This window comes from Rosa rugosa, chromosome 5 (assembly GCF_958449725.1).
Source record: "Rosa rugosa chromosome 5, drRosRugo1.1, whole genome shotgun sequence".
In the NCBI taxonomy this organism is placed as follows: domain Eukaryota; kingdom Viridiplantae; phylum Streptophyta; class Magnoliopsida; order Rosales; family Rosaceae; genus Rosa; species Rosa rugosa.
The window spans coordinates 42,826,720-42,845,347 of NC_084824.1; the positions used below are offsets into that span (position 1 = coordinate 42,826,720).

The 18,628-nt window shown below is 36.3% G+C and overlaps 1 protein-coding gene and 2 long non-coding RNA genes across 10 annotated transcripts; 2 read left to right on the forward strand and 1 right to left on the reverse strand.

The window, feature by feature from the left end:
- LOC133712135 (uncharacterized) lies at positions 1 to 3,062 on the reverse strand. Of its 8 annotated transcripts, none has more exons than XR_009847188.1 (4): positions 2,968 to 3,062; positions 914 to 2,741; positions 747 to 793; positions 1 to 351 (listed from the first exon to the last, which is right to left on the reverse strand). It is a non-coding gene; the product is annotated as an uncharacterized LOC133712135 (long non-coding RNA). The 8 variants fall into 8 exon arrangements; XR_009847190.1 differs by having other exon boundaries at positions 747 to 816; XR_009847184.1 differs by having other exon boundaries at positions 1 to 1,770; positions 2,628 to 2,741.
- An 8,735-nt stretch (positions 3,063 to 11,797) lies between these two features.
- Positions 11,798 to 14,968, forward strand: LOC133711697 (probable polygalacturonase At3g15720). Its single transcript, XM_062137800.1, has 10 exons — positions 11,798 to 11,821; positions 11,894 to 12,034; positions 12,254 to 12,382; positions 12,478 to 12,648; positions 12,876 to 12,908; positions 13,032 to 13,239; positions 13,337 to 13,418; positions 13,571 to 13,682; positions 13,774 to 13,890; positions 14,696 to 14,968. Exons 1-10 carry the CDS (start codon positions 11,798 to 11,800, stop codon positions 14,966 to 14,968), a joined length of 1,290 nt encoding a protein of 429 aa, XP_061993784.1.
- Positions 14,969 to 15,817: 849 nt separating this feature from the next.
- Positions 15,818 to 18,305, forward strand: LOC133711280 (uncharacterized). Its single transcript, XR_009847065.1, has 4 exons — positions 15,818 to 16,049; positions 16,340 to 16,435; positions 17,478 to 17,601; positions 18,052 to 18,305. It is a non-coding gene; the product is annotated as an uncharacterized LOC133711280 (long non-coding RNA).
- The last annotated feature ends 323 nt before the right edge of the window (positions 18,306 to 18,628 follow it).

Below are 18,628 nucleotides of genomic sequence, written 5' to 3' on the forward strand. Positions count from 1 at the left end.
TTGGACTAAAATCAGCATTCAAAATGATGCCTACGTTTCATTGCATCAACATCATCCAAAATACAATTCATAGTTACAACCATTTCAATATCTGTTTTAAAGTAAAAAATCATGTCTGCAAATCCATTTCTCTGAGCTCTGCTTCCATGTCAATTAAGATAAAGTATTAAGCTTATCTCTTGTTCATAAAGACAACAGTTGAACTATTTAGACATTGTGGACAAGGCAAAGCTTGAATCTTAGGAGATAAAAGATACTAGTTACGACTTTGACCACACTAGACTTTAACATGCTTCAAACCTTTATCTGCAGCGATCTTTCCTCCTATGTAGCCCTTACTCTACATAATACCTGCAACCAAAAGCAGAAGCAGAAGTGCTGCTGTTAATATTCCGATTGATGTTATGGCTTTCTTCTTTTTGCCATCATCTGAAGGAACTTCTAAGTCTGCGCAGACTTTAAAGTCATCTTCTAATGATCTTTTGATATATTTTTGAAAATTAAATTTGCTTCCAGGTGCTAAATGAACCTATAATAACAGACCAGACAATCAGCTTGATAAAAATACCACATTACCTGCAAGGCTATATAATTACTCACTACCATCATTAACAATATGGAACACTATGTATAGAAATGAAACAAAAGAAATGCTAAAATAACTTCAACACTCGGAAGAAAATTAAAGCAAGCAATAAGTAATATTAGTTGGACAGAAACTAACATTAGTTCAGAACATGATTTACCTGCAAGGGTATCTAAAGTGCCTCAATATTGCAACAACAGCCAACCCCTGGAACAAAATTCATTGAGAAACTAGTTCAAGAATAACACATCAAGCCATTAGGTTTGGGGGTGACAACAGTCTTTCATATATCAAAAAGATAACCAAGAAAGGAACATCACATAATACCTGCACTTCAAGCCGGAACATCACATAATACCTGCACTTCAAGTCTTTCATATTATCTCATTTACTGAGCATTCTCATTCTCTTCTGAGGTGAATTGATCCCATCATCCTATGAATACTAAAGCTTAAAGCCAAACAAGGCCAGAGGGCAATAAATATTGATCAAGCCAAAAGAAAGAAAAAAGTCACAGAAAAGCAAAAAAAAAGACTTATAAGGATTATATTATATGTAATGAGAAGTGACAGATGCATATGGGCTTACAGAACTAGCAGAAAGGATTTCTGAATCAGACATTTACCAAGCCCCACAACTTCAACCAACCAAGTAAATGTCTTTTACACAGTTACAAAGGATCAAGTTTTCAGCTTTTTCCTGCTGCATTAAACACTGTACAAGCCAGAAAGAATTACAACTTATTTTTAAAGCTTTTCCAGAACTTCTTCTTCCTATGCTAAAAATGATTGAAAAACTTTCAGTCTGCTCTTTGTACTGTGGTCTTAAACAAGAGGATGTACAACTTTTGATCCATTGAGAAATACATAAAGCCACTTACTGAGTGTGTCACAAAAGACCCAAAATTTGTTCCTACAATGCAGTGCCATACTGGTCCATATACCCCATCAAATTCCTGCACAAGAAAAAGTAGCACAACCCCACAAAACCACACTAATCAATCATAATCTCACATACCCAATTCAAATCCGAACTCAAACAATTAAACCATAATCAACAACAAATCAATTTTACCTTTACACTACAAGAAAAATGGCCTTTTGCAAGGAATTTTTTCTTTGATGATCTTTGAGTCACATATTCAAGCGTTTGTACCTCATATGGACATAAGGTTCAGAGAGTTTCTGAAATGCTATAATTGAAATACATAAGATACTTAACTTGCCAGAAGATAACAAAAAGAAAAACAAGCATAGAGAAAGCTTTACGTGATGTGCCAGGAACTATATGAAGTGAATGACGCTCATGATGGTGCTAACTATGAAGCTTAAAGGAAATAGATAATGAGCATAACATAAGCAGAAGTTGCCACATTAATTTAAGAACAATGCTCAAAAGTTACCACATCATTCTCAACCTATTATTTACTATAGTTCCCCAGTATGTCTTGGGACATTCTCCTACAGAGCTGCTGCACGCTAAGTTCTTGTGTTTATATTTTAGTCTGTTCCAGAAAGACCCTTGATCAGATCCATGACCCCTAGGAAAATAGGATCTGCCCTGCTCCACCCCGTGGAAGCAAACATGTTATTATTGATCCCATTAGTCATTCATAGTTATGACCGACGAATATACAAGCTAGAAATATAATTGAATATTGAGTTACTAAAGAAGAGTATTTTCACTGTTTGTTAAAACATATGGCCACATTATTATACCTACAGAGCTGCTGCACACTAATGCTTCACATTTGTTCTTTTTTTTTTTTTCATTTAAAATGAAGAAAGGAAAAATAAAAGAATCTAAAAGTTGCTTTTACGTTGGGCTGCATAGGGATGGGTCCAAACTGTGGGAAACAATGTGGAACTCCTCCACTATCCGAAGAGAGATATAGTTAGTATTTGATGAAACCCAACAGGTACCTTTAGATTCAAGCTCATTGCCACTCAAGACTCAAAATTGAAACCAAAAAGAACCCAAATTATTTCTAAAAATTCAAAACCAAGTAGAAAAGAAAAGGCACACACAAATCTGAAACAACCTGATCAGTTTCTTCCCATCAAACACAGCATCAGGTCTCACAAAAAGGAGGTCTTTCCCATTTGGGACTTTCCACGGTGTAATGCAACCATCGAAAAGATACACATCTGCCTCACTGCAACCCAACAAATTCAATTACCATCAGAATAAAAATCTCAACTTTTCATTTCCATATGCAAGTTCAGCTACACATTCAGTAACCCATTAGAACAAAAATCTCAACTTTTCATTTCCATATGCAAATTTAGCTACAAATTCAATGACCCATTAGAATAAAAAAAGTCAAAGTTTCATCAGCCTTATCTAAATTCATCTCAAACCCGCAAATCAGTACAACGTACCTGCCACAAAGACTTGCCACTTCCAGTAGCCATGACAATCAAACAGTTCCTTTCTGCTATAATTTTCTCAATCACTTTCTTTTGGTATGCCTTTTCCATTCCAACCTCCTCAAACTCCAATTCAAAACACAAACCGTAATATCAAAACCATCATACCGGTCTCACAAAAGCTTGAAACTTTTCATGATTATTGAATTGGGTATCCACAAATATTATCAATAGAAACTAAAACAGAACTAATTGATTTGTCTGAAATCCTTTCCAATTTCACAGAAGACAGAAACACATATATCTTAGCAGAAAAAGCCCTAACATCTCAAAACAAAAGAAAAATTGCAGAAAAAAGAGGAAGGAGGTAGCCAGGGCTTCGGCAAGTTATGTCATGAAACAAAACTAATAAATGATAATTGGTGAATCTTCACAATCCGAACAACTATCAAGACTAGATATTAAATCCCGTCGGAGACTTACCACTGAATCAAACGATATGCTGGTTGCTGGTTACAGCCTTGCTCGTTGTGTTCCGTGTTCGGGACTCGGGAGTGCTCCAAGTCTCCAACCCTGAGTTCGGTGGTGGCCGCTGGGGCTTGAAAGGCTGGAGGCGGAGCTTGGAGACATGCAGGAGATGGGTTGTTGGTTACAGCCTTGCAGGTTGCTGCGTTCTGTGAAATGGACCGGAGATGGGTTAGATCAAAAATGGAGAGAGAGAGAGAGAAAGAAGAGAAAATTTCAGAAAACCCAAACATATATTTCATATACCCAAACATCCAATCAATAAACCCAAACATAGATTTCATAGACCCAATAGAAAAAACGAGGAACTGAATCTTAGGCATCAGATATAGAGTCATGGAGGTTGAAGATTGAGAGGGAGGAGCACTATTGGAGAGGAATCAGAGCCTTAGATTCTGAATAACCATAAACCATCCCAAATCGAAATGAACCATAAACCATCCCCAAATCCATAAACTAGAATAAAACCCAATTCTATTTCAATCACCCCATCTCTAAATCGTTACCAATTCGATATCCCAAAGAAACCCTAAAACCCCAAATCAATATCCCAAGGAAGCACTAAAACCCAACACAAATCAAGGTCGAAACCCTAAGACGAAGAATAAGACTTACCGTGAAATCGAAGAACTCCATCAACAGTGTCTTCTTGACCTAGATCGGGGAGAGGTTGATGAGACTCTTCTGTGTAGAAAACCTAGATCAGGGAGAGAATAACCATAATTGGGAAAGGGAAAGAATGTCTCTGATTAGGGGAGAAGAACCAAAAGGGGAGCTGAAGTTGCTCGGGGTCTAGCTCAGGGAGAAGGAAAGAAGGTTTATGTTTTTTTGACTGAGTGTTGAGAAAACTCGGGGTATAGGCATTTAGTTCACATTAAGTTTTAGTTCAATCAAAAATATTTTTTTGTCCAGATAAGGATAAATAATTTTTCCATTTACTCAGACAACAGAATCTGTTGTCTGAATTTTCTAAATTATAACAAACTTGAAAAAGTTGAATTGGTGTTGATTTTGATACCATTTAGACGACATAAATAGTTAAATCTGTTGTCTGAAGACGTTCAAAAAAATCAGACAACAGAAAAAACGTCTTCTGTCGTCTGAGGGGTATGGTATAAAGCATTTTTTGACATAGTGGACTCATTCTGGAGGGTGCCATTGTGACATCGTTTAGAGAGATCCGTGTGCGGATCAATTGAGAGTTCTGATAATTTGAGAGATTTTAGAGAGTTGCAAGCTTTGAGAGATCGGGTGTATTTGGGAATTCTCTATTGAGAATTTGGGTTGTGAGGAGAGAGGTTATTTGAGTGGAAGAACCAAAAACGTTCTTCAAAAGGTTTGTAATCTTCTTCTCATTTAGTGGATCCACCATCATCATCACCCGGGGACGTAGGTCAACTGTTTGACCGAACCTCGTCAACAATCTTGTGTTTGCTTGCATAGTTTGTGATTACTGTCTTCATTCGGTTTCGGTCTTGGACTAGGGAATTCGGAAGGTGACCCGAATTTCCTAACATATATTGGGTTATGCTGTCTCTCTATTACAGAGTGCCTTTATTCCTGGGCGCTTAATAGGTTGCCCACCAAATGCACATTAATCGGCATTTTGGGGATGGAATCTTTGCCATGAAATTAGATATTAGTGAAGCGTATGATCGCTTGGAGTGAGATTTTAATTGTGTAGCAGATTTTGTTGAGAATGAGATTTTCATCTGACTAGGTGGAGTTGGTTATGTTATGTTTGACTGCAGTTAGATATTCTTTTATTCTGAATGCGAAGCACTACTACATTTGAGAATCATTGCCTAGTAGTTGTTCAATTTAAAATTGATTAATCAACAATTTGTTATTAATACCTGAAAAAGAAGTGTATTTTTTTTTTTTTGATGCAGAAAGAACAACATGAACCAAACTACAACACGAAACCTCTCGGAACGCCCCTGCCCAACTGATCCAAATGGAACGCTGGAGACACAAACAGGGGAAGGCAGAAAAACCAAACAGAAGAACTAGGGGCATTGTGAGCCAAATCAACAAGCCTATCTGCCACAAAATTAGTTTCTCGGTAGATGTGTCGAAACACAACAGAATGAAATTAAGCAGCAAGCCTGTTGATATCTTGAACTAGAGCCTTAATCCTCCATGGGATAGCAGGAAGTGTATCTTTTTTAAGTTTAATCAAAGTGTACAGTTTTTCTTATAGGTGGAAAGCCAATTAATATACTATGCCCAACTAGAAAACTAATTATGTCGCCATACAATAGTACAATTGTTATTCTAATATCGAACTATGTATGTGCATCGATCTATATGGAGAAATTTTTTAAAATTTATTGATTATTCAACCCACATCATAGAGAAAAGAGTAATGCTAGGTGAACATTCTTTTTGGATACCACCTCCATCCCATCTTATTTGGTGGCTGATGTAGCACAAATCTCAAGCAATTTCACTAAATGACATAATTGTGCCACATTAGCTGCCATGTAAGGTGCGATGCAGGTGATACCTAGCATTATTCAAGAGAAAATAGTAATGCTAGGCGAACCATATTTTTGGATGTCACCTCCATTCTACCTTATGTGGTAACAGATGTAACAGAAAAAAAATAAAAAACCAACAAAAAGAGAAGTAAAGAGCAAAACAACAAGCAAAGCTTCATACCTGGCATCAGCGATATCTTTAACTTAACTAGAACGGCAAACCGGCTGAGCTGGTATGAGCTCCTATCAAAAGGAACCGAGAATACACTTAGCACCCTGCATATGCGTTTGTGTTCCAACCCCGACAATTTGAACTTCTGGGTATCGATTGCTTGAAAGGAACCCGGGACAACATGAGACCGCTCCCAGTGCTGCCACTCGCCACCTGTGAGACGCACCTTGCTACGTTACAATGGGATATGAGACGTCAGCAAATCATCCATAATTGGACCATAGCTATGAGGCGATAGCACAATGCACCCGCTGCTCTGGCCCTTCTTTGAGTAATCCAGGCGATAGCATGCCATAATTTCATTATATGTTGGAGTATCAAGGCTGGCTAGCGCTAGTGTCCAGGGCGCCAACATGCCTAGCAGTTGTTGCCATGAATTCAAAGACAACCTTCTTAAGGTGAGGTTTAAGCATGTCAACATGTATTGAACAGACTCGCATAGAGGGAGCGACAACCCGTGAAGGAACTGGTTTCTGTGTATCGCCACCCACCCGTGTTTCGGGTTACTAGCGATACAACAATACCTCGGAGGGTATCTCCCATTCACGGCGGAACTCATTCACCTGACTAACCGTCATATTGTGCTCTAGCATGATCAACCTTCACTCACTTACCCTGGGGGCCAACAAGAATATGGTTCATAGGCTCCATAAAGGGTGCAGCGGCCGTGGTATCATCGACAGCAGCCGACTTAGCTTCATTAAGCTGATCAAAGTTAAATTCCTCTACCTCCCGCAGCACAGAATTATCCGAGTCTATTTATGAGTCCGTCCTAATTTGGGGGATCGACATGTCGCTGTAATGGACTTGGTTGACCTCGTCACTCGCACTATCGTGATCCCCTTCAGCAGTACTAGGTAATCCTATGGTCTCGGATCGACTGACGGCACTAACTCGATTTTCCATGACAAAAGTCACAAAACTACTCCAAAGTTAGCAACTAGACCCGAGACCATATGACTGGCGCTATTAGCGCATCTCGACCAAAGAATTTCAAACCCAGAAACCCTTCTATCCCTGGAGCCAAAAGAACCCCAACTTTTCCGATTAAACCATACCGAAAAACCCAAACCAAAACTCATCGTAAGACCAAACATGGCAAACCTATACCCCCATATCACACACATTCATAAACATGAAACCCAAAAATTCAAAAAAAATTTTGAATCGGAAGATTATTCGAAGGACCAGCCGTTGCAAACGGCGTACTCCCAGATGAAATTTTGACAGACCTAGCTCACTGAAACACACCCAAACAAAAACTTGAAATATCCTCATAGTGCACTCACAAAGAAACAATGGAGTTTTAGAAGAAAGTGAGAGAAAAAGAGTGTTTTTTCTCTCCTAAAACCCATTTATATAGGGAAAACCCGAGCAATCCTCACTGCTAAATCCAAAAGGCATGATACACCAGATTACGCCACTTGTCTTGGCATGGTCTGCATTTACTAAAGGAAGCAAACCGTCATCTCGGTTCACGTTTGCAGCAATACCCAACACACTTCCAGGCATAATCCTTCCGAGAATGCCAACAGGGCACAACATATCGCCGATATCTGGTCAAGAGCTACCTTGTCTGGAAACTTAGGGGACTTGGGGACTAGGTGCCTCGACCGAGTGCCTCCACCAGACCTCCGAGCATGCACTACCGGCGCTTTTACTTCGTTAAACTCCCTACCCAAGATATCTCTTGACCGTGGACTCAGGGGACCTGTTCATACCATGTACAAATGGTAAACAATCACTGACACCACATGCTCGGAGAACCTGCCGAAGTCGGAGGCAGGGCACCGGAAGACTTAGATAACAACTAAACACCTCCGGGCCATTAACCAAGATGGGTCAATGCTAGGAAGTTGCCCCAAATAGGGAAGCAAACCTTCCCACATTGAAAACAGCATATAAGCAGGTCCCAATAAGAGCTATAAAAAAACCCACATACTGCCAAATTAGGTAAGAACGTTCTATTCTCTTTTCCGTATCAGTACTTGTCAACATCTTCACCGATACTGACTTAGGCGTAGGAGGGTTATAGACCGACAACCCCAGTCTCCCTCTGACCTTTGTTCTTCCTTGAAATGTAGCGATATATTGACAACATAAGAGACTCTGCGTATTTTGGATAACCTTGACTGTCAGTGGTGATACACAGAAACAACAAACGTTTCTTTATTTGTGAAAGTCATATTTTGCATTTCAAATAAGTATGCCAATCCAACTCTATTAAGTATGCCTAGGTTGGCTTTCATACCTCCGGAATTTCACCTTGGTGAGTTGGTGGAGGTTCCGATTTCGCTAGGAACATCTCCAAAGAAAAAAGGCCGTCCTGTTGGACGAAGGAATAAGCGTACTTTGAGGAATGAGAAAGATGATCGAAGGTAACAATGATGGTGCAAATATCAGCTCCAACTCGCCAGGGAAGGAGCTGGCTATTGTTTAATTGCTTTGATTGGGGTCTTAAGCCTGTTTGAGTGTGATTAGGTTTCTATGAGTGAAGTCTATGACGTTTCTAGTTTCTTGCTTGTACCACAATTGCGTGACTGGCAAGTGAGGGCTAGTTGAATGATTTCTTTCCGTAGGAGGCGAAACTTTCTTATGCTTGGGCAGGCTTGCTTAAATGTGAGCTTCCCATTGATTTTAATTAGTTTGCTTTAGCTTGGATAGGTTTTACCGGGTTTTCTTGCCGGACTGCTTATGTAAGCTTTGTAAGCTATGGCCAATTGGCTGTTGATTTATTGAATAACAATCAACTTCTATTCAAAAAAAAAAAAAAAAGTAAATTCATGAATGTATAGCTACATACCCTATTCAATAATTTTAGTTAAAATGACCAACTATTAAATACATTCAACGTACTCATTTATTTGAAAAATTAAAACACTGAACTTTCCATGTATGATCAAATTTATTGTTGGGGTTGTTTAAGGTCAACCATTATGAATGAAGGCAATCAAAAGTATCTGAATGCAAAAATTAAATGAATAATGACCTTAGAAAATAGAAGCGAAGATAATAATCTCTTTTATGGTCTCGGATCATTGTATGGGGTGAAAAAAAAAAGATTTAAATTAAGGAAACTAATTAGCAATACATACATGTCATATGAACCAATAACAGTAATCCAGATCATCATGTATAATTGTATATACTATGGTCTTGGACCATAGAATAATTTTCAAATGAAGATTCAAAGTAGGGGGCGTAATGACACATTTTCTTTATTACAAAATGGAATTAGCCACGATCTCATAATGATAAAACTAAAATATATATATATATATATATATATATATATATATATATATATATATATATACAGTCCGGCTACACTAAGGATGTCCTTAGTTTTTCTTAGGTACGAATTTTCGGTTTTCACCCACTTTCCGATCAAATTTTCACATCTTAACCGTTCAGTTTTTAGGTCCTAATGTATAGATCACCTCTGCAAAATTTCAGCCAAATTGGTGATCATTAAGGCATCCAAAACTGCAAATTACAACAATGTAAACGAACGGTTCCAGTTCGACAGAATCGGTTCGTTCGTGTAAATTGCAGTTTTGGACGCCTTAACGATCACCAAATTGGCTGAAATTTTGCAGAGGTGATCCATACATTAGGACCTAAAAACTGAACGGTTAAGATGTGAAAATGTGATCGGAAAGTGGGTGAAAACAGTAAATCCGTTCCATAAGAAAAACTAAGGACATCCTTACCTGAGAAAAATCCTATATATATATATATATATATATATATATATATATATATATATAGGATGAACTCCTTACTTTAAGAATTTGAGGATTTTTACTATTTTACAATAGTATATGACATAATTCAAGGATTTCAACTGGCATGGTGATCATTTAGATTCTTATGCAAGAATTGTGTCTACAAAAAATCAATCAAATCCATAATGTCATTCAAAATTGTGTAAACAAATTTAGTTTGTTAGATAAAATTAAAACGAACATTGTGCTAATCAAATGGTTAAACATTTCCGATTTGGCTAATTTTTTTTAAGTTTTCTATGTGTGTTTGTAACTAGAGAATGAATGGTTTAGATTATTAAACTACATGCTAAAAATAAAATCATTTTCACTTTTCAAGTTTAAGGAGGTCCTCTCTAGATCCTATATATATATATATATACAGTCCTTCCAAAGGAGGTCCTTAACTTAGCTTACGGTACGGATTTCTATATTTTGACCACTTTTCGATCACATATTCACATTTTAACCTTTCAGTTTTTAGGTCCTAATGTATAAATCATATATGCAAATTTTTAGCCAAATTAATGATCGTTAAGGCATCCAAAACTGCAATTTACACGAACAGTTCAGGTTTGACAGATTCAGTTCGTTCATGTAAATTGCAGTTTTGGATGCCTTAACGATCATCAATTTGACTGAAAATTTTCAGATATGATCTATACATTAGGATCTAAAAACTGAACGGTTAAGATGTGAATATGTGATCGAAAAGTTGTCAAAATATGAAAATCCGTATCGTAAGCTAAGTTAAGGATATCCTTAGCAGAGAAGGCCTGTATGTATATATATACACACACACACACACAGACCCTTATAGTAAAAGTATATGTGTGTAATTAAATTCAAAATTGCATTTGTCCCCTCAATTGCTACCATTAGTTAGTTTTGTGGTTAATTCCTTATAAGGTCATTCGATGACCATCATTAACTAACTGGTCAATATGTCATTATTAGACACCAAAATAATGGTATAACTATGGTAATGGAAAGTTCTGAATTATATCAATGTACCAATATATCAAGTAGACTTAGCTTGATACAGAGAAGTAGATTAGTTCGATACAAAAGTAAAGTAGTTCTAAATTAGTCTACCAATACAAAGAGCTCTGAATCTAACTAATTTACATGATGTATCAGTATATTGGTGCATCATAGATGAACCTTACATTAATAAGCGATCAGAAGATTGAAACATATATGTATCTTCTTTATGATGATTAATGTCGAGGTACCAGTTAACCTAATACATCCGCCTTCAAAAATGTAAACAATTCCTTCGAGTTTATCCTTAGTAACAATTAATAAACGAAAAAATCAATGGATGTTGCAATTCTCTAAATAGCAGAAAAACCAATATATTTATGGTGTGTTGCAACGTTGTAATAACGGTACTTTTAGGTTGATAAAACACAGTAATTATTAGAAAAAAATGAATATCGGGAATATAAAGGAAAATTGATCGAGACAGCGGAATGAACATGTAATTTAGTTAAAAATAAAATGCTATTATCTTACTAAAATAAACAAAATTTTAGTAGTCAAAAGATACAATCCAAATGAAGAACAAATGCAGACTTGTAGTATGTATTTTGACCGAAGAAACGTCTAATTAAGGATTTTAGACTAATTAACTACTGTATTATGTATACATAGAACTATACTTATTAGGTATATAATCATCATTAATTGAAAATCCCAGCAAAATAGATTAAATACATGCATCGCCAACTCGAGCGAGACTATAAGAAGGCTAAGAAGACTTAATTTTGTCTATTGTAGTATTGTCTTGTTATTTTGGTCGTGTGGGTGCACAGACTGAGAGAACATTTACAATGGTATATGCTATTGGCACTAGTGTTACTTCTTTTACCTCCTTTCTCCACCAGTTCAAGTATATTAACAGTTCTCCTTAATTTTCCTTTATGCAGGGTCTTCCTTCACTACTTAGCTCTGTTGTGCTTTTATGGATTCTTGCTTCATCTAGTTTTGGCATTGGGTATGGCCAAAATGGTAATCTTAGTGTACTTGATTTTGGTGCCTCCGGCGACGGCGTAGGAGATGATACCCAAGTAATAATTAATTTACCTTTTATTAAACTCATCATCCTAGCTATGCTTTCTAGGTACAATTAAACACATTAATTAATTAAAAATGTCTATTAAATCAATCACATAATCAACGACTTACACATTACGGTTTGTGTTTTGAGTCAACTAACATTTTTGTTACTTTATAGGAATCCTTAACAGATGATTTTTATGCTAATTGCATCTCTGATTTATATACAGGCTTTCTTGAATGCATGGAAGACACTTTGTACGACTGGCCAAACCCTAACTATTCCTGCGGGGAAGACCTTTGTACTCAAACCTCTTCAACTTGTAGGTCCTTGCAAATCCAGCAGTGTTGTAATTCAGGTAATCAAAGTCTGCGATTGGTATCTTTATTCAAGTAATTATTTCTTCTCAAAATTAAACTGTATGAATAATTTCTTATGATCCCCTGTGATCAGATTGATGGGAATATTGTTGGTCCATCCACTCTTAGCGAATGGGCAGACGTGTGCAAAATGGGACAGTGCTGGCTATGCTTCCAAAACGTGAAGGGCCTCGTCATCAAAGGGGGAGGACTTATAGATGGCAAGGGTTCAATTTGGTGGAACCAAAAAACCCAATCCATAAATGTAATAAGTCTATAATTTCCTTGGTAGAAACCGAATCTATCAAAATTACAAATTGATGTGCCATATTATAACATAATCTATGCCCATAATGGTACCATTGCTAGAAACCCATATTTGATAAAACATGTATAGATACTATATGCATATGCATGAAATGCATTCACCATTAATCATTATTTCTACTTAAGAAAAACGATTGAATGACTTTTTTTATCAATTAATTTCAGGAAGAGACTAAGCTGAGTTGCGGAGCACCCACGGTAATTTTCTTTTCCATCAATTAATTAGACTACCTATACAGCAATTAAGATGAGTACGTACAATGTGAATTTAGTTTTGAAGTTTTCAAGAATTGTTTTAAGAATTATTTTTATTTCGTGCAGGCTTTACACTTCCACAAATGCGACCAACTTCAATTATCTGGATTTACTTCCCGTGATAGTCCGAGAGCTCATATATTTATACATAGCAGCAATGATGTGCGTATCTCAAACATTCATTTGAATGCACCGGAGAATAGCCCAAATACTGATGGCATCGGCATCTCTTTATCAAGCCAAGTAACCATACAAGACTCTTCCATTGGAACTGGTAATTCAAGTTGAAGTTACTCTGATCCTCCTCTTATTGAATTAATAAGCTAGCTCAATGTAAAATATTACTTACTTATTTCAATTAATTACGACAGGTGATGATTGTATTGCAATTAAGGGAGGGTCCTCTTTTGTAAACGTAACTCATGTGACATGCGGACCGGGTCATGGTTTCAGGTAGCTAAACCTCCGGCCTTTTTTGTTGGTTATATTGGAAGGAATCGAACCTCTTGACCTAACCTAATCCTAAAATGTAATGTCCCTTAGAAAAACAATAAGAATCATTTATTACTTTTTCGTCATTTTAACCCTCTATTTGTTTTCCTTAGTGTGGGTAGTTTAGGACAAGCTCCAGCTACTCCAGATAAAGTCGAACAAGTATACTTTCAAAATTGTATATGTGACAAAACGATGAACTGCGCAAGAATCAAAACATGGATGGTAATAACTTCGATCAAATTATTAATTATGAATTTCGTAGACTTATTGCTTATGTTTCTTTCTAATAATTTCTTCACTGTTTTTCTTAAAGGGAGGATCTGGGAATGCTAGGGCGATTTTCTTCGAACAAATGACCCTTAAACAGTCAAATAATCCTATTGTGATTGACCAACACTACTGCGATGGTGCAGCTAATTGCCAAGCTAAGGTAAAAGCTTTTTTTTTTTTTGAAAGGAAAAGTTTTATGTATAGAGTGAGAATTAAATTGAAAATAAATAATCTAAATTATATAATTATTTATAATATGGATATGGTCAAATGTCAACTTAATTTTTTTCCATTATTAGTAAGATTTTATTATTATTATTATTTTACAATTTAATCATAGTAATTGTTCATTTAAGATAAAAAAAACAAAGCAAGGAATTTGTGTAGCTTCTAAGTAGCAGAACAACATATTCATTTATGAGAAGTTCTTACATAGGGCAAACGTACCACGTGACGGTATGACAACTTAATCAAAACTCAGAAAATTTTAAATGTGTTCTGAAACTATCTTTACTTATTTAAATTAAATACCCAAAACAACTCCTTATATGTTCACTGATTGGGCAGCCCTACCAGTCACGTGGTATGTTTGCCTACGTAAGAATCTCTATTAATGGTCATTGACCACGTACACTAAAGAAAATTAATGGCATGGATATGAATATCCGATTGAAAAACCGAAACTAGAAGGCCGCCATTGAAAACAACTATACTCGGTACATGCATGTATTAGTATATGCAAGTAGTTTCATACTTTCATTGAGGGAATGTTCATTCCATATATAGAGCAAGAACTCATTTTACCCTGATTTGTAAGGAAACGTACATCATGTACCAAGGAAGGAATTTGTTGTCACAAGTTTCCGTAGCTTTCATTTTGATCATAAAGCTTTTCTCAAGTAAATGATTGAATTGCATATCATCTAATGTTTTTCTTTTCATTTATTATGGACATATTTATACAGACTGGAGCGGTGAAAGTTAGTGACGTAACTTTCAGTGGCTTCACTGGAACTTCAGCAAGCGAGCAAGCAATAACACTGAATTGCTCCGACTTGGGTTGCACCAATATTTTGATGGATCATGTCATCCTAACCTCCGCAATCGGAAAACCACTTCATTCTGTATGCAACAAGGCCAGTGGGAAAGCTAGTTTTACTTCACCTCCCGTTCCTTGTCTGTCGTCGAAGCAATCCCTGCAGTCACCAACAATTGCACCAATCTCAATCACACATTAAAGCCAAACCATTCTTATTGCGACAATCATGCCAGGATTTATCAAAGTTTCACTATACTTCTACACTTAGGATCCTTGCCTGATAATGACCATTTAGAATTGATCAATCACCCGTTTGTTTTTCATATTTGGAAAAAGGTGTATTTTTTTGAATTAATCTATTATATAACAAAAATTGTTGGGAATGATGGTTAAATTTTTGAAGCTCCTATTATGCCCTTTATTGATTGAATTGTTTAAAAAATAAAAATGATATTACAAGGCTAAAATAGTAAATAAACAAAATCAGTATTTTCTTTTCAAGAAATTACAAACAAAAAATAAAGGAAAAAAAACCCACGTTTGTAACCGTCAGTGGTATATATTTTGTTGCCTTCAAATTTTTTTTCTTTTTGTTTAATTTCCTTTAAATTTTAAATTTTAAAATTTGTTTTATAAAAGCAAATTGGCAAGCACGGAGTGCATGCCAAGAGGCTAGTATGTAAGAGTTTGGTTTTGCTTGTAGTTGCCCAGAAAATTAATATATGATGTCCAACTGGAAAAAATAATCATGCAACCATGAAATAGTAACACTACAAAAAATAATTGCAATGGCCACCACAGTTAGCGTCGGCGCAAAAATGCCGTCACCATTGGTCATAGATTTGCTACGGGAAACAAGGCGTAGCAAAAATAAAAATTAGTTTGCGACAGCAAAGGAAAGCCGTAGCATAAAAATGCTTCAATTGCAACGACATTAAAAATGCCGTAGCAAGATTTTTCCTAATTCTTGCTTCGCTACAATTGCCGTAGCCTTTATTTACTTTTCAACTTATTTTTCATATATACTATTTGGGTGTTAAAATCGAAATCAAACTTAACCTAGCTCTACAAAGAGCCAAGAGACGAAAATTAGGCACGCCTAGATTTGAGTTCCCAATGAAACCTCATACTCCATCTTCCCCTCTCCTCAACCTTAAAACTTTTCTGCATCTGAAGAACCTCATATGCCATAGTCAGTACTGACCTTCTCTTTCGATCTCTCAAGTTGGGTTCAATTCGCTCTCTCAGTATCTTCTCTCTTCCATCAGTGGTTCAATTCGGTGGGTTCAATTCACTCTCTCAACTATCTTCTCTCTTCTATCAGTGGCTTCAATTCAGTTAGTTCAAATTATGAAATGGAAGAGTATGATTTCTGTAGTCTGAGAGGAATTAAGTATAGAAAATTTGCTGAATGTATATGAAATTACTTTTGATTTTGCTTATTTATGGAAGAATCGTTATGTTTTTTGGTTTTGGATATGTCAAATTGGGTGTTTCGTTGGTTTCCCTTTCACTTTCTCCTACAATCCCCGATTAAGTGACCTGTTCTGGTCTTTTCTGAACTAACCAGGTCCTCACGAAGGGAACGGGAGAGAGAGAATTTTGGATTTCTCAATTTTCCGTTTGCGTTTTCAGCTTCATATGCACAATGAACGACCTCCTCAAGGTAATTAATTCTCTATTCCTTGTTTGTTTTGATTTCTTCTGTTTTGGATATGCGTTTTTATTTATTAAATCAGAATTTTGGATTTTTTGTTTCTTTCTATTTTGGCTTGTGAGTTAGGGATCCTGGGATTTGTTTGTTTAGTTCATTGGAGTTGGAACACGATCAAAGTATTGTTTGTAGGTTAGCAAGGAAACCAAACAAACCAATAGCTTTAGCTTAACATGTTTCTCAATTAGTGGATAATTTTGCTCTCCATAGCAGGTTGCATATAATTTCATTGCCATGACTAATCACTACATAACCATGTCATCCTGTCATTTGTTTGCGAGATACTCTGAGGGCCGTTAGAGGTTCTTGTAAATGCTAGTCTGGTATGCTTATTAATTAGCTGTATATTGTCTAGTTATTATATATAAAAGACGGCCCAGTACTTGAGGCTCTTGTGAATGCGAGCTGAATCCACTACTCAAAACTGCAACTGGATGGTTGATTGGGGCAAGCGATACATGGAACTGAAACTATTTTATGCTTAAAATGTTTATTAATGCTTGCACATGCCATATCAGAACCTACATGAATTGACTGAATCATAGAATTCATATCCTAGACATGAATTTGGCTTAGAGGTATAACTAAGTGGGGACATATCATAGTGTTCTACACTCTATACTTCTGTGCATTACATTTTGTAGCTCCTAGTTACTTAATGAACAATATATGTTCTATGCCTAAACTGGATATCGTGTTAAGGATCAGTTTCTTTTCATTTTGCATAATGAACAACCGTGCATAACAAAAACAACTATGGAAGAGCTTAATTATGTGGTAGCAGGTAATGTACTTGTCGCAGATTCATCACCGAATCTTAGTTAAAATACTAAGTTACTGCCACGAAAGTGGATTTCAAATGTTAGTTTTTGAATATTTACCAAATGGAAGCATGTGCAATATCCTATATGGTATACCTCCTTTTACTGATCATACTGATGCATATATATATACGTACGCAAGTTACATATATATGCCATTCATTTTCTGGCAGATATTAAACAGGATCCATCAACTAAACTAGAGTTTAAGCAAAGGTGATGATCAGTCACTTCTTACTTGGAATCTCTGGGACAACATCAGTAACAAGCATGTCTGTAGTTGGTCATCAAAGAGAGGTGAGTGATGTGAATAACCCCCCCCCCCTCCCCTCTCGTCCTCCTCCTCCTCTTCCCTCTCTCCCTCAAGAATACTTGTACAGATTTATACTTTTATGTTTTGAATGTCCATTTTTATTCATTCAGAGCCATCATGAATACTTATATATGTTCTAGTGATGACACTTCAACGATTGAGAGTTGTGATAAATATTAGCCATTCTTTCATCAACCTAGAAAACACATACGTAATTCATTTTGGATATTGTACACTTGGCCTTCTGGAAATATATATAGATACATTTATGCTTTTGTTTATCTAGTTTAGGCTTTCGGTAGTATTAGCTTCTAGCTAGCTGCTGCTTTGTTATATAATGGAAGATTGTTAGTTTTGATTCTTAAACTTAGCTAGCTTCATATATTTCTTCAAGGTTGTATTTAACATTTTGACTCTGTAAAATTGTCATATAGGTAGTACCTTGAAGCATCAATTCAAGCTTGGTGAGCAGCTTCTGTTTCAATGTTGAAGTAGAGGAAGATAAGCACCTTGTAAAGCTTAATTATCTTGTAAACTTTCATAGAAGCTTCATTCATTTTGTAACATTCATGAGAAAAATTAAAATGTTACATTCTCTTTTGTATAAGCTTTATTCCTTTTTGTATAGCTTTTATAAAAAAAAAAAAAAAAAAAAATTGGCATGCATGTTTGCATGCAAGATTTTTTTTATTCATAAATAACATTTTTGCGACGGCAAAATTGCCGTCGCAAATGACTTTTGGCGACGGAAGATAACTCTGGTAACGGTTGGTGGCGTTGCTATTGGTATTGGCGACGACATTTTTTAGTCGCAAGATTCTTGCGACGGCAAAAGGTTTGCCGTTGCTAATACTTTTACGACGGTGCATTTGCCGTAGCAAATAACATTGGCGACGCCACCAACGGCGACCAAAGCTTTGCCGTTGCCAAAAGTCATTTGCGACGGCATTGCGCCGTGGCCATTGCAATTTTTTTTTTGTAGTGTAATTGTTGCTCTAACATCGACTACCT

Bases quoted from the DNA above. Each gene is read 5' to 3' on its own strand.
- LOC133711697 (XM_062137800.1), top strand. From the start codon at position 11,798: ATGGTATATGCTATTGGCACTAGT. The intron at 13,240-13,336 runs GTAATTCAAGTT...TAATTACGACAG, and splicing joins AGACTCTTCCATTGGAACTG to GTGATGATTGTATTGCAATT. The intron at 13,419-13,570 runs GTAGCTAAACCT...TGTTTTCCTTAG, and splicing joins GGACCGGGTCATGGTTTCAG to TGTGGGTAGTTTAGGACAAG.